Source organism: Marmota flaviventris, chromosome 9 (genome assembly GCF_047511675.1).
Source record: "Marmota flaviventris isolate mMarFla1 chromosome 9, mMarFla1.hap1, whole genome shotgun sequence".
Taxonomy (NCBI): Eukaryota; Metazoa; Chordata; class Mammalia; order Rodentia; family Sciuridae; genus Marmota; species Marmota flaviventris.
Genome location: NC_092506.1, coordinates 42470076 through 42495166, shown reverse-complemented (window position 1 = coordinate 42495166; position 25091 = coordinate 42470076). Strand labels below are relative to the sequence as shown.

At 37.4% G+C, this 25091-nt stretch overlaps 1 protein-coding gene across 3 annotated transcripts in view; it reads left to right on the top strand.

Annotated features, from left to right (window-relative positions):
• Nell1 (neural EGFL like 1) overlaps positions 1-25091 on the top strand; it is a 794610-nt gene that overhangs the window by 461366 nt on the left and 308153 nt on the right. For all 3 annotated transcript variants that reach the window (XM_071617126.1, XM_071617125.1, XM_071617124.1), the window contains one exon: positions 20394-20516. In XM_071617126.1, coding sequence (XP_071473227.1) covers positions 20394-20516 — 123 coding nt within the window. The remainder of the gene's footprint in view (positions 1-20393; positions 20517-25091) is intronic.

Below are 25091 nucleotides of genomic sequence, written 5' to 3'. Positions count from 1 at the left end.
ACCCTTTAACACATATGCCTTTGAGATCTAAACTATAGCAAGTGACTTGAATGGAGTCTTGAATGATGAAAGATTCTGTAGGAATTCCAAACATTGCTTGTCAGTCATTTATCACTGAGAACTGATAACCATTTATAATATTTAAATGGTTAAATGAATGGAACACTAGTAGATACTCTGACAGTTTATTTCTTGTCATTTCTTTTAAATATAAATATGGCAGGTGTTTGGAGGGTCTGGATATTTGACGGCTAATATGTCAAGATCCAAAATTTTGATTGGATAAATGGGGTAATTTTTAATGTTTCAAAAAATGATTTACCTTATCCAAATGTAGGTTTTCTTTCAAGCGGCTGAAACAGGACAGAGAAACTTAAATTTGAAATCCTTGGACAGATTGGAAAAACTCAAATCAATCAGAAATAAAGAATAAAAGGATCTCCTAAAAGTATATAGAAAATGAGCAGAAACTGGGTAGCTTTTGAAGAACTGGATGAGCTCTGGGTGTGGATGTAGATCATACAGAAGAAATAGCATAAAAAGAGGTATCTTGTTACAGATATCCTGAAAAATAAGATCGATAAATAATTGAAAACCTGTTTGTAATTTAGAGCCAGTCAGCATCTTTATCACAGTCACCAGGCAATAAAGAAGCAATTTAAAGGAGGGAAAAGCATCTTTTAGATGTAAAAAAAATTCTATAAATAAATCTAATGTGGAAGTGTTATGAGAAATTTGTGACCAGGGAGGTTTTGAGTTGTATTTCTGCAAAGTTACCAAACACCAGAAAATTTCACCGATAAGAAGTCATTTAATTTGATATTTTTTAAACTTTTTTTTTTTCTTTTTTGAGTGACAAGGATAAAGGAAAGATTTTATAGACTGTCTGCAGGTTTTACTTTGGGCACTGCAAAAGAAGAAGTCAATATCAGATTTTAGATTCATAGGATTTGTCCTACTTTTGTGGAGGGGGAAAATATCTCAGGATGTTTATCCTTGAAAGTTTTAGCTTTGTAGATTTTATAGGAAAGTTTTAGCTTTGTAGATTCTACAGGATTAAATGATGGCTGCACTGGGTTTCTTCTTTGGAAAGCCTCACAGATCTAGATCATTTCCAGTCCATCAACTTCATTCCTCTTAGAAGATGGTTCCAATAATCAGTGTCCTTCACATTGGAAGATACTCCAGCTATGATGCAAGTGACAGGGACTAAATATATTGACCTTTAATCACTATTAAAATATATTTAAAGGACAGACTCATGAATTTTCATGATGTCAGTTCCTGGATAATATTTCTAGGGACTCTTATCTCCCATTGCCAAACCTGCTTTGTCACCTTCAGTCTCCCAGGCTCCCACCCTGACACTCAACCATCCCTCCCTAGGCTTTATCTCAGCCCAGAGGTTACTTGTGTTCTCAATGAATCGATAAAGGCTAGTTCCTTGGTTGGACTGGGCTTGGCTAATTTTTCCCAGTTTAATCCTTTGGAACAACTATAAAGAAATGTTAAACAGAAGGAGTTGGTAGCCTAGTGGTTCTAAACCCTTACTTCAGTCCTGAAGATGTTTTAAAAATAACTATATTTGGACCCTGCTACAGAGATTCTGATTCAGTTGGTCTGATCTCACCTAGGGTTGGGCTTTGGGTGATTTTTAAGAGTTTTCCAGATGATTTAGTATGTGGCCTAGAAGATCAAGCAGCTGGTCCATACTAGGGTTTCTTAAGCATGGTTCCTTAACCACAACTTCAGCATCACTTGGGAACTTATTGGAAATCCTCGGGCTTTGTGTAAGACCTACTGAATCAGAAACTTCTTTAGACATAGGCCACAGCATCCTGTGTGTTGATAAGCCCTCCATATAATTCTGATACATGCCAAAGCTTGAGAACTGCTAAGCTAGACTAACTTTCTAAGGTGATAAAAGGGATTGAGGGTACACTGTGCTGATATATCCAAAAGGTGCTTGGCACAACTAGTAATCTAGGAATTCAGACATTGACCACTGAGGAACAAGCAAGTCTCAGAGGGCTGGTGGCCACCATCCCATGGAACAAATTCTGCTATGGAGAAGTAATGCCTGTTCACAGTAGGTGACTAGAGAATAATCCATACATATATATGGGTCATGGGTCACTTCTCCTCTGGTATCCATGGCAAATGTTAACCCTAGCAGTGTCCCCTGCTCCCCCCCGCCCCCGAGCTCATATTGGGTCTAGAATGTTTTCTAATACAGTTCTCTAGGCAACCACTGCAGGACAATCAGACCTGACTTTCAAGATAAACCTCATCTACCACTCCTGGTTAAGAATGCAAAAATCTCTTTAGATACATTTCTTTCCTTCATTTCCTTACTGTTCACATTTACTTAGCACTTGCTCTGTTAGAGTAAAATAAATGTGTAATGTTAGCCACATAGATGATTTAAAACTTTTAGTAGCCTCATTAAGAAAAGTAAAAAGAAACAGATAAGATAAAATTTTAAAATACTTTTTTTACTGAATGCAGTATATCCAAAATGTTATTCCAATATGTAACCAATATAAAATTATTAATGAGATATTTCACATTCCTCTTTGTGGAGCTATGTCTTTGAAATCCAGCGTGTATTTTACATTTATAGCATATCTCAGTGCAAGCTTGCTATAGTTGAAAGACTCTATTGCCAAATGTGGTTAGTAGCTGCCCCACTGGGAAAAGTAGTTCTAGATCTTGATTCAAGGGTAGAATCCAGACCTAGTCACAGCCTCCACAACCTCACCATTTATGCAGTAACTTGGTCATAAGCAAATAATAATATTTTCCTGCACAAGGTCTACTCCCTTCTACATTGGATCTTTTTGGAGAATGCAGTCACTTAGTTTGAGTGAGAGTAGATTGCCTGACATTTCTTTGAGCTCCATTATTTCTAGTTTCCACATATTGTGCATATAACTTGAAACATCAGCCCCACTTAGAGCCTGTAGATCATTCACTCTCTGACCTCATTTCTTACTCTGTAAGCAGAGGTCGAACTCAGTGTTGCCGGTGAGGGATGTGTTTCTTCTATTTTTCCTTGGCATTACTCCTTAAAAATGTGGCAACCCAGCCCTTGCTGAGCACATGCTATAATATATAGGCACTACTCTGCCAAGCAGTTCCTGTAGAGAGTGATGGGAAGCCCACCAATTGCTTTCCCCACATTTGGAACACAGTCCACATGGCTTAAGAGGACCCATTTGACTCTGTTTTTGGCTAGTGGTGATTTTCCACCATAGTCTGATTTTCTTACTTTGCTTCTTCCACCTGGGCCTCCCTGGTCTTTTTTTTTTCCTCCACTTCTATCCTTTTTCTTGGAATTCTCTCTGCCTAACCTGCTCTTCCCCCAGATAGATGGAGTTTATTCCTTTCTCTCATCCAGGTCTTGATTTAAGTGTCCTCAGAGAGGCCTTCCCAGATCTCCCTATTTAATTTAGCACATTATCGCTCTCCATCACCTTGCTCTGCCTTATTTTTCTTCAAATTAATTAACACTACCTTAAATTACACATTACTTTGCATATTAATTTATTGTTGTTTCTCTTGCTAGAATGTGAGCCCATGATAGCAGAGGATTCATTTCATTTGTTTACCACTTCCCCCCCTCTTTTTTTAAATCTCTGCTTAGAACTATGCAAGTATTTAGGAGGTAAACGTCAAATATTTGAAAACTTCACAGACCTGTTATCTCACTTAATCCTATGCCAGTCTTTTTAAAAAAAAAGAGAAAAAGCATGAAGGGCAACATCAAAGTTCACAGAGCCATGAAATAGCTGAGCTGAGATTTTAACCCAACATGGTGTGTGTCGGCAGCTCAGATTTCTATTTACTGCACTTTCCCAGTTTTAAGGAAGGTACAACCTCATCTCCTATGCTTCTGGGCTCCTGTAACTTAACCAGCAAACAAACAAGGAAAAACAACCATTCAAACCCTTTGACTTCCTTGCTATGGATTTTCTACTTCCTCCTACATCAATAGATTGTCAAATAGCATCAGCCAGAGTTACAGGATGTAGAATTTGGTGACGGTTGGGTAGTGCTATCAGTATATGCAATGACAATATATTTTGATTGTTACAAAATTGCCCTGCCTTTGGGTTTATTTTGGGGTCTACTTATGTTACATGACCTCTGAGGAAAGACTTGGGAGGCAAGTGACAGAGAGTCATCTTTAATATGCCTCCCTTTGGAAATAGGAGACTGCTTAGCATTTTCCAAGTGCTTTAATTCTCCTTTCCAGTCCAGTTCCACAAAACTTCACAGAGCTTCCATTTCACATCATGCCCTGGGCTCAGATTAGGGATGCTGTCCTGGTTATCTATTGCTGTGTTAATATCCACCTCAAACTCAGTGGTGTAAAACAACCACCATTTCACTATGCTCCTAAATCCAGACTGGGCCCAGAAGGGTTGGCTTCTATCTCTTTCGTATCCAGCCTGCTGCTGGGAGGATTTCTAGGGCGGAGGGGACTCTTAACAGCTGGGAAATGAAATCACCTGAACGCTTCTTTCCTCACATGTCTGGTGCCTTTAGTACTCCCTGAAGGCTGGACTCAGGGGGAAGTATTAACTGGAGCATGCCCAGGAGCCCTTCCCTGTATCGGGCTTTTTACAGCCTGCTGGCTGGGTTCTGAGATGTGATGTCTTAAGTGGAAGCATCCATGGAGTGAGCATTCCAAGAGCTGCCAGACTTCTCCCCAGCCTTGGAAGTAGCATGGCTTCTGCTGAATTCTGTTGGTTACAACTTTCTAAAATCAGTTAAGATTCAAAGGGAGAGTAACTGAATTGGGCCTGTGGGATAGGAGATCCAGTTGTAACCATTTTTTGGGGAAATATGCCACACACAGAGAAGAAAATGATATTTGTGACTACCTGTGAACACCAGCTGTTTAGTCGCCAGTGGAGAGACAGGTGCATCAGGCTTCTATCTGGCTGTGTAATTTTTTTTTTTTTTTTTTTGAAAGGCAACATTGGCTTGTGGTGCTCACGTTATAGTATAAGCAGGGAATCATTTACCCTATCATAAAATTTACCCTATCATAAAAATGTTTTGCATTTTGATCCCAGGTTTTCATAGATCTGTCGCCTTGCGGTCAAGACTCACTCTTTCTCTTCAAAGTGTAACCCCTAGCTCAGTCTGCTTGGCTAACTGCCATTTAATCCTTTCATTAAATGTCGCTTCCTCCAGAAAGTCTTTTCTAACACCTTGCCTGAATTGTGCTCTCCTGCTGGGTATCATTAAGGCCTCCTCCTTACCTCCTGTCCTAGCATTTACCATCTGGGACTAGAATGACTGCTTTTTGTCTCTAGATTATAGGATCTATGAGGGTAGGGTCCCCGTTTCTCTTTGCCATTGTATTTCCTGGGCCTAATTCAGTGTGAAAGTCAGGTTTTTATCTGTTCTTTTCACATGTCTTGCCTGGAGGGAAAATAAGCCACTCAAGGGAACAGAGAAGTCCACAAAATTATCGGGTCACAGGTCCCGCTGTATTTTTCTTCCTCCTCCTCCTCCTCCTCCTCCTCTTTCTCCTCCTTCTTCATTCTTGGAGGAAATTAATCACAAACCATCCTAGCACATTTATGTTATATCCACTGGGCCTCTATCCAGCTTTGTAGGTGGATTCTGCCAGTAACCAAGAAACATGGCAACGACTTAGGAGTAGTCAAGAAGAAGGAGTCATGTCATGTCCCCTGACCCTGCCCAGGCCACATGGCTGAGACTAGCTAGTGCCTGTCTGTACTCCGGGCACTTGATTTGACTTCCCTTCCCTTCCTTCCCTTCACCTCTCTCCTTCCCTCTTCTTCTCTTCTTTCCCCTCCCCTCCTCCTCTCTTCCTCTCCTCTCTTCTCTTTCCTCCCTCACCTCTCCCTACTTCACCTCCTCCTCTTCTTCTGTTTTTTTTTTTTTTCTTCCTTTTTTCTAGTAGCCTGGAATCAAAACCAGAGATTCTAAGGCCTTACACATGCTAATAGCATTCAACTGTACCCCAGCCCCTGAACTTTTTTAAAAAATACACATTTCAAACTGTTGCTTGGATACTAAACAAACAAAAACAAAAACAAAGACAAAAACAAAAACAAAACAAAACAAAAAACTGGATTTCCAGAAAAGCTTGTAAGAATACTGAGGCAGCAGAGATGATTCTTTTAAGTTTCTTTCAACCTCAATAAATAGCTGCATTTATGTTTCCTGGGTGGTCTTGTCTTTGGTGGTCAGCTAGGCATATCTTTTCCAGTTTTCTAGTTCTTGTAGTCTGAGCTTAGCTAGTTAAAAAGAGAAAAATGCAAAGAAAAAAATGACAATTATTAAGCATATACGCAGAATTGGGCTCTGTGTCAACTTCTCAGATTGTATTTTTCCTCATGCTCTAACTCCTCAACAAGATAGGCAGTAGCAATAGTAGTTACTATTCAAGTAACTACAATTGGTTATGGAAGATGAATTGAATAGAATTGAAGGGATGTGTTAAAAATCATGGTCATAGGAATAACACTTTTCAGGTTTCTGTGTTTCCCTGTAATTCTATCTTCTTTTTCTTTGGTTTAATGAGAAGGATATTACGGCTCAGAAGTAAGAGACTTAACAGAATCTTATGCCTGCTTCATGTTGGTGTTGTATGTATCTCTAAAACCCTAATTCTTCAAATATCCTGTCCCCCTTTCCCTTTATCTGTTAGGGTCTCTTTTCTAGGAAACAGTCAAGGGCATGGAACTTAATCCCTCCACTGCCAGCTCAATACCTTATGGTATAAAAATTACACGTAAGTTTGATTGTTGGTTTCCTAGGGCTGCTGTAACAGGTTGCCACATAGTAAGGAGCTTAAAAACAACAGAAACTTTCTCACACAATTTTGTAAGTCCAGAATCCCACATCAGGGAGTCAGTGATCTGGGCTGTCTCCAAAGGTCCTGGGAGTGAAGTCGTTCTTGCCCCTTCTGGCTCTATGTGTCTCTTCTTCTTATTAGGATACTGGTCGTTGTATTTAGATACCACTCTAATCCAGAATGGAGTCATGATAATAACTGCAAAGAACCTATTCCAAATATAGGCTCAGACTGAGATTTCTGGTGAAAATAATTTGGTGTGTGTTTGGGGGGGGGGGAGAACTTTTCAGTCAACTACAGTTGAGTTTGGAGAAAAAATTCAACAGAAATGAAAGGATATGTTTTTTTTTTAAAAAAACATTTAAGTCAGAATAGCACATTTTCAAGTTTCTGTGCTTCCCTTTGATTTTATTACCCTTTTCTTTGGAATCTCATACTCAACCGAGCTTCAGAGAACCTGGACTAGGAGTCATGATCGGTGATGAAGGGGGAGGAAAACAGACTTTCCCTGTTGCCAGTCTCTCAAGTTCCTTTTGTTTTTCTGCACTACCACCTTTTTTTCCCAGAAAGGGGAAGAACAATACATTTATACTGAGAATCCCTGAAGGAGAAGGCAAACTTCTGTGATAAAGGAAAACATTAACCCAGCATTATTTTTCTTGCCATGTTTCACTTTTAGACATTCTTCTCAGAATTTCTCTAGGTAGTTGTGGTGGGGGGGGGGTGGGAAGAAAAGAGGAGGAGGAAAGAAAGGAAAAAAAATCATAAGTCAGTTTCTTCACAGTAAAGAGATAAAAGGCTTCAGAAAAAAGGGTCACTTTGGGGATGCTTCTGTGACCATTACATGAAACCAAAGTCAAACAAACAGTTTTGTTTCTTTCTTTTATGCTAGTAGTGAAAATTCCTGTTGTACTAGGCATTTTAAAAGAAATCCCAATGCATTGAAGCACAGTTCAGCTATTCATTAATTTTGTAGTTTAATGATGCATTTCTAAATTATCCCTGTGGAACAAAACTAACATTTACTGAATCCATATTTCTTGCCTGGTATATTGCTAGATACTTTTGTATGTTCTCTGAGTTAATCTTTTCAGCACCTCTGTATGATGGATCTTATTGCTCACAATTTTGTGTGACAACACTGAGGCTCAGAGACATTAGATTGCTTGGTAAGGTCATAAAATGAGCAAGAGAGAAATCTGAATTTGGAACCAGGTTCTTATATTTTCCAGGATGCCATGAGGTCCAGGAGCCTGGGGGCCATAGAAGAAAATAACACAAACCCTAATAAAATCTTCCTAGAACTACTGAGAAAGGATTTGCGGATAAGAGTCCAAGGCACACTGTGATGACTCTGAATTCGAGGTTGATAATGATGATGGTGGTGGTAATAATAGCCTCTGCCCTTAGAAAGCACCTACTGGATGCTCCCAAATAAGGCCAGACACTTTACCAAGTTTATTCCTAAGAACTTTCATTATATAAATGTTTCTTGAACGTTTGTTCTTTAGTAGAATTTCTTTGGATATAAGGAAAAAAGACTAAATCAATTTTTTAAATTTTTAAGTCATGGTATCATTTCTGCATTTAACACACAGAGAAGACAGAATGTCTTGAACCTCCCATGTGCTGGGATTTTCATCCAGGTCTATCAGCTCCAAATTTTTGTGTCTTTCCATGGAATATTGGCTACATCTGTAATTTATTTTCTTTTTCCTTAACCACCCCCCACCAAACCCCACCAAGAAGAAACACTTTGAAATTATGTTTTTTAGTAATAAAATATGCAAGTTGATTGTATATATTTCAGAACAAAGTGAATAAAATAAATAGTATAAGTATCCTCTAAGTATCTAATGCAAATCAATAATAGTTTAACATACATTTTATAGAATTTTCTATATATGCTCAAATATCACATATAAATGTTATACATTGTATGTAATTGGCCATATTTAGTAGTTTAGGTCATCTATCCAAGTAAAAAAGCATTTGATGGAATTACTAATTTGGGTTGTGTTTCTTACTGCTATAGAGGAGTTAGAAAGGATGAGGGTGAGTTCTTTGCTACACTTCTAACCCCCTTCCTTCTCTGCAACCCTACTGTCATATCTATTTTCCTCATCACCCTCCTTAGGGCTCTGACAAGCACAACCTGCAATTCTGGAGACCCAAAGATTCTGTTATTGATGCAATCTTAACACACATTTGCAAAGAGGCTGCCTCTCCCAGAGGAAGCTGAGATTTTTTTAATATATTTTTTTTTGAGAGAGAAAGAGAGAGAATTTTAATAGTTATTTTTTAGTTTTTGGCGGACACCACATCTTTGTTTGTATGTGGTGCTGAGGATCGAACCCGGGCCGCATGCATGCCAGGAGAGCACGCTACTGCTTGAGCCACATCCCCAGCCCGGGAGCTGAGATTTAAAGGTTGATGTCAAGATTATAAAGCTGCTGTCCGGAGAGGAAAGATAGAGACCTTAGGTTTTGAGAGTGGCATCCTCCCAGAATGGGGACTATTCCACCAAGGATACATTAATTTGTTATTTACCCCAAAACTCAGGTCCTTTCTATTGGCAAAGATCTCAGCACTAAGAAACAGCAGGGCTTATAAGCTCCAGATTTTTTTTTTTTTTTGGCTAGGGTAATTACCAGTATGAGATTCCCAATATTTAATTTATGGAATCAGTCTAGGTGTCCATCAACAGACAAATGGGTAAAGAAAATGTGGTATGTATACACAATGGAGTTTTACTCAACCATAAAGAGTAATGCAAGTGCGGCATTTGCTAGAAAATAGATAGAGCTAGAGAACATCAAGCCAAGTGAAATAAGCCAGATGCAGAAAATCAAGGGTCAAATGTTTTCTTATATGTGGAAGCTAGAGAGAAAAAAGAAGAAAAAAAGAGATCATGAAAATAGGAGAGAGACCAATAAAGTTGAGGAAGAGGACTAAGAGGTAGAAAACGAGGCAGTACTGAGTAACAAAATCAACTGAATTTTGCTATGTCCATGTATGAATCTACCACAGTGAATCCCACTTTATATATAATTATAATGTCTCAATTAAAAAATAATAATATGTGAGAGACCAGTAGAGTAGGAAGAAGAGATGGGGGGTCAGGACTGGAGAACAGAGGAGGTACTGGAGAATGGGATTGATAGGATCATATGCATATATGAATATGTCACAATGAATCCCACTGTTATGTGTAATTATAAAGCACTGTTTCAATCAACTTTTTTTTTGCTGCTGTGACCAACATTTCCTGACAAGAATAATTAGATGTGGAAACATTTATTTGGGAGCTCATGGATTCAGAGGTCTTAGTGCAAAGTTGGCAGATTCCATTCCTTGATGCCTGAGATAAGGCAGAGAACATCATGATGTATGACAGAGAGGAGCAGCTGGGGACATGGCACCAGGAAGCAGAGGGAGAGAGCTCCATTCTCCAGAGACAAAAATATATATCCCAGAGGTACACTCCGAGTGACTCACCTCCTCTAGCCATACCCTACCTACTTTTCATTCACCACCCAGTTAATCCCTATCAGTGAATTAATGCATTGATTAGGTTAAGGCTCCCATAACCCAATCATCTTACCTCTAAACCCTCTTGCATTGTGTCACACATGAGCTTTTGGAGGCCATCTTGTTTCTAAACCATGTACCAATAAAAACCATAAAAAATTTTGAGAAAGAATAGCATTACCTTAGATTAGATAGAGGGAAGTGGAGGGAGGGAAGTGGAGGGATGTGGGGATAGGAATAATAGTAGAATGAAACAGACATTATTACTTTATGTGTATATGGGATTGCATGGCCAATATGGTTCTACAACGTGCATGCTCAGAAAAATGAGAAACTATATCCCATCTATATATGATATATCGAATTGCATTCTACTGTCATAATTAATTAAAACAAATAAAAGAATTGGACAGCCCTCCCCAAAACTGTTGTTTTAGATGTCAAGAACCATAATGGGATCCTTCTGCATAAAAAGCCCCCATATGAGATTAGTTGTCCATTCTGGCACATAGGGAAATGAGTTGCATTTATTTTGACTAAGAAAAATGTTGCTTGAAGTCAATAACTGTGTTACATTATAAATAATCTATGTCCTTGAGCCTAAAGCATAGATTTTCAAATTTTACATTTAGGAAACTGAGAATTGTGTTATAATTGATGCATTTGTTTATCATACTGAAATACTTCTTTCCTTGTCATTAACATGGAATAAGTAGTGTTTTTCAATTAAGGAAATATGGCATGTCTCTAGGATATTAGCAGAATAACTAAAATTTCTAATCTCCATTCTTGGAGGAACATTTCATACAAGTTCATCCTCTAATGAGTCTTGACATCCCTTCTTGAAATATGGATAAAGAAATAAATGTGTTCATTTGTTTCAGAATTTTCTCTGTAACAGCTTTATTGAGGTATATTTTGCATAGAATACAGTTCACTCCCTTAAAGTATAGAATTGAATAGTTGAAGTTATATTTTAAGAATTGCAAACCCATTTTCATAATCTAATTTTATAAAATTTCTAACACCTCACAGAAAAAACTGATATCCATTAATAGTTATTTCTCCATTACAATGGGCTTTGCCTTACATAACTGTTAATCTATCTTCTGTCTCCGTAAATTTGCCCATTTTAGGCATTTTTATAAAATGGATCATACATGTGTTCTTTTATGACTGCCTCTTTCCTTTGATGTAATGATTTTGAAACCCATCCATCATACATTTTGCAGCATTTATCTATTCTATTCCAGCAATATTATTGCTAAATAGCATTCCATTGTGTAACTATATCACATCTTCCTTATTCACTCATCAACTGATGAACATTTGGGTTGTTTTTGCCTTTTGGCTATTATGAATAATGCTGCTGTGAACATTTGTGTGCAAGTTTTGTGTGGACACAAGTCTTCATTTCTTCTGGATTTATACCTAGAAGAGAATTTCTGGGTCATATGATAATCTTATGTTTAATAGTTTGAGAAACTGCCAAATTAATTTCCAAAATAAATGAACTATATTACACTCACAACTAGAAATGTGCAAGGGATCCAATTTCTCCACATTCTTGCCAACTTGTTATTATCTGTCATTTTGATTACAGTTATTCTAGTAGTTGTGAATTAATATTCCATTTTTTTAAAATTTCCCTAGTTACTAATGATATTGACCATTTCATGTGCTTTTTTTTTGATATTTATTTTATTTGAGAAAAATCTCGATTTAAATATATTGCTCATTCTAAAATTGGATTACTTTTTTATTATTGAATTGTAAGGAATTCTTTATATATCTTAGTTTCAAATTACTTATCAGATATATGATGGGCAAATATTTTCTCCCAGTCAATGGGCAATACTTTGTGAAAGATAAAGCTCTGCCTCAAAGAGAGCTCCTGAAAGCTCATCCATTTCTCCACCTCCCGCAAAGTCATTGTGAAAAATAAATATACCAACATGTCATTACCAGCTGAGTTCATTTTTAAGCTCTTCCCTTCTGAGTTGCCAACAGCTGCCTGATTCAATTACCTTTTCTTGTCTTAATTCTCCTTGACCTCTCTGCAGCTTTTGATGTCAAAGATAATTATACATTCTTTTTATCTCTGTCCTTCCTTCTCCCTACCTCCTGCCTTTCCTTCCTTCCTTTCCTTTATAAATAGCTGTTTGTATTAGACACTTAAATTTTAGCACCTCTGCTAGGGACTGGGGATAAAGTAAAAAAAAAAAAAAATCTATGATTTTTATTCCTAAGAGATTTGTGTTGTAGTAAGGAAGGAAAACATTCATAATATACTAATGACACTGATCCATGTAGAATCATAATTGTGATTAGCCCTATGAAGGAGAAATGCTGGGTATGATGTGAAAATGTTACAGGGAAAGTGGCTTCAGTCCAGGAAATCCAGCCTCCTTTCTCTGATGAGGTGACGACTTGGTTGGGATCTCAAGGATTAGCCCATGCTATTTAGGTTGAAAGGAGAAGATCACAGGGAGAAGCCTGTGATGAGGAGGAACAAGGACCTTCTGAAGGAGACAAAACCAGCATAATTGGAAAAGAACAGGCAAATATATCAGAATACACTCTACTGTTTATGTATATCTAAAAACATCAGGTTAAATTTTTTTTTAAATAGAGTGGGAATGAAACAAAATGCTGCTGGGTGTGAGGTGGGAGCAAGACCCTGCTTGTCCTTGAAGGTTTCATTAAACACATTTTTCTTCTTCTTAAGAACATTGAAGAGTTATAACAGGAGTGGTGAGATAATCAGGGCTGAATTCCTAAGAGACTGATGTAAGTGCAGTTTGAAGGATATATTGAAGGTGGGCCATAGTGGATGGGAGCAGAGACATTGGGGAGGGAGAGCCATGGCTCAAATGAGAGACGGTAGTGGGTGGGAGAGTGATGGCAGTGGAGAAGGAGCTGTGGGGATGAAGTGGAGAGATAATTAGAAAGAAAGTTCTACAAGGCTTGGTGATAGGTTGAGTACAAAGGGTCAAGAGAAAAGGAGGTTTCAAGAATGAGAACATCTGTATGGCTATGTTTCTTCTGCCATGGTTTCGTGGTGACTAGCTTGATTTAAACCTACCATCCTATAAACTTAGACCACTTACAACCTCTGTGTACCTGTTTCTTGATTTAGAAAATAGGAATGATAATAATGCTTAACTGATGTGGTTGATATGATACTCTCCAGCAGTATTTAGTTCCTACAGTATGTGCTTCATAAAGATTATTTTAGAAAAATCCCAATTATTAGTGCTATTGAGAAAAGGAAAGGAGGAGGAGGAGGAGGAAGAAAGTAGTTTATTTTAAAATGTAATAGAGACTTTGGGTTAAAGTTGAGATGGAGTAGTTCCGTTCCTCCTAGGTCCACCCTCTAAAAATACCCTGGATGTAGCTCAGGAAGACTCTTAAAGATAAAAAGAAGATGGACTATATAGGGAACTTGGGTCTTGAGCAACAACAAGCTGTGAGTTCTCTGAGCTTTTTTTTTTTTTTGCCTCTGAAATATCCTGGGTGGGACACTGAAGAAGCTTGCAACCTGAAAATGTCAGAAGGCACAGGCAACAGAAGTTCCAGGGAAGCCAACTCCCTCTGTCAGGTCTCTGCTTTCTCTACTAGAACAATGGCACTAGGGTTCAGCAGGGCTCTGAGCAACTTCTCCTACCCGATAGCATGGAAACTCAGGAAGGCAGTGCAAGGCGGGGCTCCTTGACTTCTGCTTTCTTCCAACTCCACTGTCCATGTGGCCCAGCAGGAGCTGAACTTCCACCTCCATCCAACACTGGTAAAAGACTGAGTACTGTTCCCCTTAGATTGGCAATAGGGCCATGACATTCGCTTTCACCACTCTTGTGCAATGTAGCCCTGGAAGGCTTAAAATGCATGCAGATTGGAAAGGAAGAAATAAGGCAGTTTTATTTATAGATGACAAAACTATGTATGTAGAGAATCCTAAGGAATTCACAAAAATATTATAAAAATAATAAACAAATTCAGCAAGATCACAAGCTACAAGATCAATGCACAAAAATTATATTTCTCTATATAAGCAACAAATAAATAGAAACCAAAATTAAATGCATTATATCACATACAGGTTCCAAAATAAAATGATATACCTAGCTATTGGCTTAGCAAACATAAACAGGATCTATATGCTGCAAGTTGCAAAGCACTAATGAAGGAAACCAAGGAATATCCAAGTAAATAGGAAGACATACTGGGTTCATGGATTGGAAGATACAGTAAAGAAAAGATGTCAGTTCTTCCCAAATAGATCTATGTTTCACACAATTCTCTATCAAAATCCCAACAAATTTAATCTGAATTTTATGTAGTAAGTCTTAGGAACTAGAATGACTAAAACAGTTTTGAAGAAGAGAAATAAAGTGGGAAAATCACTCTACCAGATATTTAGACTTTCTAAATAGATAAAGTAATCAAGAGAGTGTGGTATGGGCAGAGGAATAAACACATAGATTAATGGAACAGAATAGAGGAGCTAGAAACAGACCAATACAAACATAACTAATTGGTTTTGACAGAGGTATAAAGGCAATTCAAATGAGAAAAATAAACTTTTCAACAAATAGGACTGGTGAATGTGGACATGCATATCACCCCCATGGAAAACAAATTTCAACCTAAGCCTTATACCTTACACAAAAATTAAATATAAAAGAACCATCAGCTTAAATACAATATGCAAAATTATAAAACTGTTAAAAAATAGGAGAAATTTTTGGAACCTAGGGGAAAGACCAAGGGTTCTTACATATCACACTAAAAGTACTTGACATTAAAGAAAAAAAAGGTCCCTTGAAATTTATTAAAACCTTTTGCATTGTGAAAAGATTATGCTAAGAGGATAAAAATACAAGCTAGAGACATGAGAAAATATTGGCAAACCACGTATCTATAAAAGATATATCTAGAAAATATTAAAATTTCTCAAACTCAACAATATAAAACAGTCAAGTTTATCAATAAGCAAAAAGAGAATAGATATGTACCAACAAGTATATGCATATGGCAAATGAACATGTGGAAAGAAGTTCAAGATCATTAGATGCTAGCAAAATACAAAGTAAAGTCATGATGTAGTATTATTACATATCTATCAAAATAGCTAAAATAAAAACCAGTGACAACATGAAATTCTGGCAAGGATGTGGAAAAAACAGACCACTTGTACATTGTTGATGGCAATGTAAAGTAGTACAGCCACTTTGGAAATTTGTTTGGCACTTTCTTACAAAACTAAACATGTGCTTAGCAGATGATCCTGCAAGTACACTCTTGGGCATTTATCCCAGAACACTAAAAACATATGTTCACACTGAAACCTGTGCACAGATGTTCACAGCAACTTTATTCATAATAGCAAAATACAGGAAGCAATTCAAATGTCCTTCATTGTGTGAGTGGTTGAATAAATTTTAGTACCTTGAGCAATGGAATAAGAAGGAACAGACTATTAACATATAGAACAATTTGTATTGAACTCAAAGACATTATGCTTAGTGAAAAGAGTCAGAAATCTCAAAATTGACTTCCTGTATAATTCCATTTATATAACATTCTCTAAATGATAAACTGTAGGGGTGGATAACAGATTAGTGCTTGACAGGAGATGATTGCTGAGGGTGAACAGGTATAGAAGAGTGTTAACTGAATGCAAATACAAGGAGAGTATGACGTGGGGGTAGTTGCAACAATTTTGTAAGGTATGTATACATGAGGGATTATCTAGACCTCACATCTGGGACATTTAGAGCCACACATGCAGCACCTGTTTGGTGGGGGTTGGGTCCTAACTAGTTCACTAAGGAAAACAACATGTTGATTGACAATGACCACACATGCTGGTTTGCCTAGGTTATTCTGAATTATGTCTATTATCCTAGCATCTTTATTAATAGAACACTCTTTCTCTTTAAAATATATCCTGTTTATATGGTGCACGGTGACAGATGTGGAGAAGTTAGAGTCCTTCTGACATATACCATGGAATAGAAAGGAGAAGGCAAGAAAAAGGAAGTATGTGATAATGCCTGTGCTTAATGAGTGCTCAAATGTTAGCGGGGGCAAGGATATGTATTGGAGAGACAGCTTGCTGCCACAGTCGTTATCCATGTGAGAGTTTGGATCTTCCAGGTATACTAAAACCAGACTCAGGCTGTACAATCCTAAATTCACATTCTTCACATTCCCAATTTATAGTCTTGTTTCCTAGGGACCATAATTGACCCTAAGCTAATATTTCTTTGGACTTTCAAAAAGATTCTAATTTAATTTTCTTTTTTTAAACTTTATTTTATTTATTTATTTTTATGTGGTACTGAGGATCAAACTCAGGGCCTCACACGTGCTAGGCAAGCACTCTACTACTGAGCCACAACCTAGCCCCTAATTAATTTTCTTCAACTGCCTATGTGTTCAGTCTTTCTGCAGAAACGACCATCCTGTTAAGGAAAGACAAAGTTTTCTCAACCAATTTTTGCTATCATGTGACAATTAAGTCTTCCCAGAAGTAATTGTGTAGTAGTAGGTAGTAGTAATAATAGTAGTAGTAGTAGTAGGAGGAGGAGGAGGAGTAATTTAGTGGAGGAGGCTGTAGTGATGGTGGTGGTGGTAATAATAGTAATACAATGGTGATAATAAAATAGCTTACCTTTATGGAGCACTTACTAGTAGCAATGTACTATGAGTGTTTTCCCTATATTAGCTAATTTAATTCCTCACAACAATATCAGGTTTATTTATATTTTGCAATGAAGAAATTAAGACACAAAGAGACTAAATAACTTACTGTAGTGCACATAGTTAGTAATTGTCAAATGCACCATATAACCAAGGCTGGTGGTTCCAGAGTCTGTGCTTTTAACCTATGTGCCATGTTAACTCTCATGAGCACCTGTCTTATACCATTTGCAGCATTTCCAACAGCTGGAAAGGAATTTGATATATTTAGAAGGAGATCATGTCTTTTTTGTCCATCTTCATCAAACAGTTTTGAAGGTGCTAGTCATTTTGCAAATTTGGGCGAGATGAAAGATACTGAGATATGGAAGTTTTGTAGTCTTTGTCATTCAGTAACAAGTTTTGTATTCTTGGGAAGAATGTAAGAGATTGCAGTGAGAATTTGGAACAAGCACAGAAGAGAGCCTCCATTTTTGACATGATGAAATCATTTCCACATGTACTGGTTTAGTTTCAGCCACATTCAAATTACTTCCAACAACTGCTCAGCAAGGTGGTGATTCACCTGGTATGTAGATTCACAAATCTGAGCTCCCTTATCTACAAATTTTGTGATGTGAAAAGCTTGTTTACCATCCTTTTGTCTCAGTTTATTCAATATATATATATATATATATATATATATATATATATATATAGTGATATAGAGAGGAAAAAGATATATATATATATATATTTTTTTTTTTCATTCCAGTGCTTGGAATTCTAGGTTCAATACCACTCATTATATAAAAAACTAATTGGTAAAATGAGGGCTTCAGAAACTATGTCACAATTTCTCTCTGAAAAGTTCATGAGTTCATTAAAACATTAATGTTAAAACTTGTAAATACTACAACATACTGTGATATGACTGCCGCCAACAAGGTAAAGAGATTAAATTTCATAAATCTCCAAGATGGGTGAGGTTTGCCTGGTCTCAAGGTGTGTGTAGATGACTCCTTGACAAGAGTGTGAGTTTGAAGTGGTATCTGAAGCCAGACAGGGACACACATATTCCAGCTACCCTGTGGGAGAGTATTTTGGGTCAGAGAAGCAGCATGAAAAAGCTAGAGAGGTAGGCTTGAAATCATTTTCAGGACAGCCGTGAGGCTCCCTCATCAGAAAGAGGACTAGGGGTCAAGGGAAGGTAGGCAAAGATGCACCAGGCTTTTGAATGTTACATAAAACTGTGTCTTTCTCCACTCTGCTCTTCTGCCTTGTGTGCCCTTGAGCAACTCTGGCTGAGAAAATCATGACCATTCTTGAAAGACCTGTTGAAATAATGCCTTCTAATGACGAGAAGAGAAAAATCTGTCAGGTAGTATTTCAATTGGTTTTTCAAGATGAGGCAGCCTCAGATTATCTCTATTCTTCTTATCTAGCATAACCACACATGCTGGTTTGCCTAGGTTATTCTGAATTATGCCTATTATCCTAGTGTCTTTACTAATAGAACACTCTTTCTCTTTAAAATACATCCTGTTTGAATGACAAAATATGAAGTCACCTACTTAAAACTCATCACTTCTCTCTTGTGTTCCTATTTAGTTACATATTGATGTGTGATGGCCCCTATTAACAAGTTTATATGATCAAAGATCTTATCTACTTCTCTCAGTATAGACCCTAATAATTGCTTATGAAAAGAATTTAAATAAGGAGACTGTAAACTTTGGATTCTAAGCCTATGTCCCTACATTTTTTTGTCCATCTAAATTTTCTGGTTTTTACCTGTGCGTACTAGGTGCCTGATAGGTCGGTACGTTGGATTTGACATCTACAGGTTTATACTACTTCTGGGGCATGCTGGAGATGGCTTTAGACAGGCTGGAAGTGTGTCCTTATAAATCTTCCCTTCCCTTCTCACTGCTTTCTAACCTGTGCACATTTCTCAATGATGGTTTGGGTTGGTCTTGAAGCCTAAAGGAAAAATATTTTTTGGAAAATCTTAGGTATCAAATCAAGTCAGATGCAGGTGTGTGCTTTACCTCATTTGTGTATCAGTTACTAAAACAGCTCTATTTTTTGAGATTTAATCTTTTTCATTATTAGATCCCATTAGGAAATTTAAAGTAAAAAATTTAATGAAAATGGATATTTCAACTGATTAGTATATTGATTTAACAGTTCACTTATCAAAACTATGCTCAATTTTAAGTTTTGTTTGATTAGTGGTATTTCTTTGATGTTTCTAGCTGAAATTTTTATTCCTGTTTTATAACCTTTTGTAAATTTGATGGCTTTACCAGAGTTTTCTTCTTCATGTTTCTAAAAAGTTACACTGATATATATTAAAGAGTGTTAACTTTCCCATATTGTTTATTTATAGAAATCAATTGGATAACTCTATAAACTTTTTGGCTACAAGAGGAAAGGATTGTCAGCCATGATATCTGGGTCTGACTTGAACTGCTTTAGTCCATTTGTAGTCGGATTCATTTCCCTCCATTATGGATTAAGGATGCTGCAGCTATTTGACTATATATAACAATATCACCACATATCAGGAAACTACTCTGAGGTTAGATTATGCACCCTACGGAGAATTAGAATTGATGAGTCCTGAGAGTAAATCCCTTTCTTACTCAGCACCATTTGTGTTCACCAACATCCCCTGTGAGAAGAATTACTCCTTTTAAGAGACCTGTTGGTAAATGTCCTTTGGTACATACAGTATATTGGCTGGGCCTTTTTCCTCTTCAGTTTGACCCTCTTTGTTCTAAAGAAGCCAGGCAATTTATCATGGTAAATTGGGAGGAAGATGTCCCAACTGTGGCACTGTTGATATTTGGACTGGTTACTTCTTTGTTGTGTGGGTTCTCCTGTTCTTCGTAAGATGCTCATCGGCATCTCTATTCTCTAGCTACTAGATTTCAGTAGCACTCCTCAATAAGGTAGCCCAAAATCTTGTCATCAACTGTTTCCAGAGGAGCTGTGCAAAATCGCCACCTGCTGAGAACCCCTGCCTTGGAGCATCTGTGGAAACCTTTGCAGAAGGTGAAGGAAGCTGTGGCCTTAGACTACTGCTTCCCAATTGTGTGACTTCGTGTGACTGCTCTGATACTGTTTTTCTTTATCCTCAAATTGGGGATAATAGCATCCATCTTTCAGAGTCACTGAGACTTCAAACATATCAGATGTGGAAACAGGTACATAATAAGGTTCCCCACTCATGGTAGTCACTGTCATTTTTGGTGGTGAGTTCCAGCTAAATTCTAATACCAGTAATTCCAGCCTAAGAAAAGGTGTCTCTTTCTCTTCTACCCACTGACAGAGCACGATGAATGTGGAAGCGGACAGCACAACTGTGACGAGAATGCCATCTGCACCAACACGGTCCAGGGACACAGCTGTACCTGCAAACCAGGCTACGTGGGCAACGGGACCATCTGCAAAGGTAGGCTTTCCATAATAAGGCGAGTTGTGTGCCACCCTGCCTGATCTTGGTGTTCATGCAGCGAATCTTCTTTTCCACTTCGGTGGCTGAACACTGCTAGAGTTCCTGCTCCTGGTCCATCAGCTAGCAAAGGGCAGTGCAGGAAAGAACAAGAAAAATACCTCAGGGTTGCTTTTGGGTTGTGGGTGTAGGTCAGGGACACGATTCCACAACTTGATGACTCTGTTTAGCTTTGCTTTTTAGAATCTGTGCTTGTGAGAGAAACTCTGATTGCTGAATATGGGCTTTTCTTTGTTGTGAGCTGCTATAAGGGCAAGTGGACGTTGTTCGGGAGGCATCTGCTTGAATAGGAAACTTAGCATTTAATTTTCTTTTTAACTTACAATTTAGCAATTCAGAGGCCAGTGCTCTGGCTTTCCTCTGTATTTAAATAAAATTAAAATTCCTCCTCCTGTCTTATGAGGCACTCAGGATCTTGTCCCTGGCTCCTCTTAGCTACCATCTGTCTTTGTCCTCACCCCCATTCTCTCTGCATCAGCACATTAATTCTCCAATATTCTGTGAATATTGCTGTCCCCTCTCAGCATTGAAGTTCACCTCCTTCATGCCTCTACCACATTTCCCCATCACAGAAATATTTTTTGACTACCATATATACCACAGTATACTTAGTTTCTTAGCCCAAACCTTGCTTGATTTTTTTTATCATAAACAGCCTGAAACAATGTTATCCGTTTGCATCTCTATATTATCTGCCACCCCACCACGATGTACGTACATAAGCTCCATGAGAGTGACCACTTGATCTTGTTCCCTCACATAATCCCCACACCTAGAATGTGCCTGGGAACACTGTCGGTGCTCATTAAGTGTGTGTTAAGTGACAAAAACATCATTTGAAAAAGAAGAACACAAATAGAAAACCAGGAGATGCCATATGAAGTAGGCATTATTCCTTATCCTCATTTTAGAGGTAATAAAATTCAGACACCAAGAGGTTAAGTAACTATGTCAAAGGCAATGGCACATTATTAGTATTCCTCTGAAGAGATGTCATGTTGCTAATGCGAAGGAAATTCTTTACAATGACTAAATCATCCTATTCATGCATTGGATTGGAGGAGAATTTTAAAAGATTATAGTCTGTGTTGGTGACTGTGTGGTAAAAACAATAGCTTCATGCATGATTGAGAGAGTCATTGATGAAACTTTTTGGGCAACAGTTTGACAAAGTAGGCATTTTTTTTTTTGATTCTGTCAACTTTACCTCTTGAATGTATTGTAGAAAAGTATAAACTCACAGGAGGAGGAAATTAACATACAGTGATGTTATTGCAGCATTGTTTCATTCACTGAAAATCAGAAACAACCAGAATATCCATCATTAATGGAATGTTTGTATTTACTTTGGCGTATTCACTGATGAAATAGGATGTGTGGTTTCAAACTCCAAGCACATGTATTATGTACACACAGGTGTACACACACACACACACATAGATACCACACCCAAATACATATACATGCAGACCGAAAGATCCCCAAGATATATTTTTGAGAAAAAAGTAAGGAAAAATAAATAAAACAAAACAGTATAATACATTCAGTATCATTGCATATTTATAAGTATCTGTACACATATTTATATAAGTATGTAGACTAGAAACAGGCAAACTATTCACCTTATTACTAATAGGTATGTGAAAAAAAGAGCATTCACTTATTGTTATGAATTCTATATTATTTGCATCTCTACTAATGGGAATTTATACATGAAATATTTGTGTGCTTTTAAAAAAGTTCCATGAGGCAAGTAAACAAATGCTAAGTTTTTTTTAAAAAGAATATTGAAGATATTTCTAAAGCAAAACTAAACCACAAAAACATGAATACAGTCCCACAGATGAACAAATCCACTGTGGATACCTGAATACCAAAGGTGTAAATCAAAGGAGCAACATGGGCATTTGATTTTAATGCTATTTTCCCCCTCAGAATTATGTTACCTCATAAAATAATATTAATTGCCCTTGTTCAGTGGGTTTATTTTTCCATGTCCTCTCTTGCCACTGTGATAAGTGGTAGCTTCACCTTGTGGAATTTGAAAGTCCAGCTCTGAAAATATGAGCTCAAATAATGTTCCTGGAGTCAACAGACTCTGAGAGGAAACATATTTTCCCTTGAAAGTTATGAATTAAGGACAAGAATTTTCTTATAGCAATTCTCATGGCCAATCATGCTGGCCTTGATAAGAGGGAGAATTCTGTTTTATAAATATTGCCTGGGGAAGCAGTGTGGTGGGGGTCAAAGGAATGGATAAAGAGCTTGGAAATCTGGGGTTTAGACATGCTTTCATTACTGGTGAGTTGTGGCTTTCATATTTTTACATATTAAAATTGGTTTAATATCACTTTGCATATCCAATAATGTTATTGCAAGAAATTACTGACAGAATGTAAACTGATGTGTTTTAAATTATTGAAAGTTATACAAAGTAAAAATGATATTAACTTTGCCACCTACACAATAACTGAAACATTTACAGTAGGTATTGGGCAAGGATAGCCTGATAGCTTGAACTAATTCTTTTTATTAAGAGTTTTTTAAAAAAATTATTTATTTATTTTAATTAGGTATATATGATAGCATATTGCATTATGATTCATTGTACATAATTGTAGCACAACTTTTTGATTTTCTGGTTGTACATGATGTAGTGTCACACTATATGTGCAGTCATACATGTACCTAGGATAATGATATCCATCTCATTCTACCATCCTTCCTGGCCCCCCTCCCCTCTCCCCTCCTGTTCCTCCCCTTTGCCCAAAATTCCTCCATTTTTCCCATCCCCCCCCCCCCCCCACGGCATCCACTTATCAGAGAGAACATTCAGCCTTTGGGTTTTGGGGATTGCCTACTTTGCTTCACATGATATTCTCCAACTCCATCCATTTACCTGCAAATGCCATAATTTTATTCTCTTTTAATGCTGTATATATACCACAGTTTTTTTTTATTCATTCATATATTGAAGGGCATCTAGGTTGCTTCCACAATTTAGCTATTGTGAATTGAGTTGCTATACCAGACCTTAAACTATACTACAAAGCTATAGTAACAAAATAGCATGGTACTGTCACCAAAATAGACATGTAGACCTTTGGTACAGAATAGAAGACAGAGACAAACCCACATAAATACAGTTAACTCATACTAGACAGAAGCGCCAAAAACATACATTGGAGAAAATATAGCCTCTTCAGCAAATAGTCCTAGAACAACTGGAAATCCATATGCAGCAAAATGAAAATAAACCCCTCTCTCTCGCCATGCACAAAACTCAACTCAAAGTGGATCAAGGACCTAGGAATTAGTCCATAGATGCTTTGCCTCATAGAAGAAAAAGTAGGCCCAAATCATTATCACGTTGGATTAGGCCCCAACTTCCTTAACAAGACTCCTAAAGCACAAGAAATAAAATCAAGTATTAATAAATGGGATGTACTCAAACTAAAAAAGCTTTCTCTCAGCGAAAGAAAGAATCAATGAGGTGAAGAGATAGCCTACGTTTTGGGAGCAAATTTTTACCACACACATGTCAGATAGAGCACTAATCTCCAGGTTATATAAAGAATTCAAAAAACTCCAAATAAACAAGCAACCCAATCAATAAATAGGCTAAGAAGTTGAACAGACACTTCTCAGAAGAAGATATACATCTGATCAACAAATATATGAAAAAAATGTTCAACATCTCTCATAATTAGAGAAATGCGAATCAAAATTATTCTAAGATTTCATCTCACTCCAGTCAGAATGGCAGTTATCAAGAATATAGACAACAATAAATGTTGGTGAGGATGTGTGGGGGGAAAGCACACTCCTACATTGGTGGTGGGACTGAAATTGGTGCAACTACTCTGGAGAGCAGCATGGAGATTCCTTAAAAAACTTGGAATGGAACCACCATTTGACCCAGCTACCCTCTCCTCAGTCTATACCCAAAGGATTTAAAGTCATCATACTATAGTAATGCAGCCACATCAATGTTTATAGCAGCTCAATTCACATTAGCTAATTCTCTTTTTAAAATGTTAAATGCACAAAAACCTTTTTAGACATGATACTCATAGACTTGAGTCAATCTAGATGGGAATATGCACTGTGAACAAGCATATGTTAACAAGCATAACGCGTGGCAGCAGTTTCCCAAACAATACTAATTGGGGTGAGTGATCTCAGATTGTCTTTCCTGGTGGCTGATGCCCATATAAAGGAGTTTTCACTTTATAGGGATGGAAAGTACCATGATGCTTTAACTATTGCTACTAAGTACACGTAAGATACCTTGCTGGTTGCGTTCCATTTAGTTTCCACCATAACCCTGGGAGGGTGATAGCATTATCCTCTCTCAAAGGAAAATCTTGAAAAAGACAGACTGAACCCAGCAAGTAGGAATGATTTTAGCTTCTCTCATCTTTCCTTTCCTCCTCTTTTCCTTCTCTTTTTCCTTCCCATCTCCTTTCCTTTTCTCTTCTTCCTCTTCTTCTCTGCTTGTTGCTCATTTCTCTC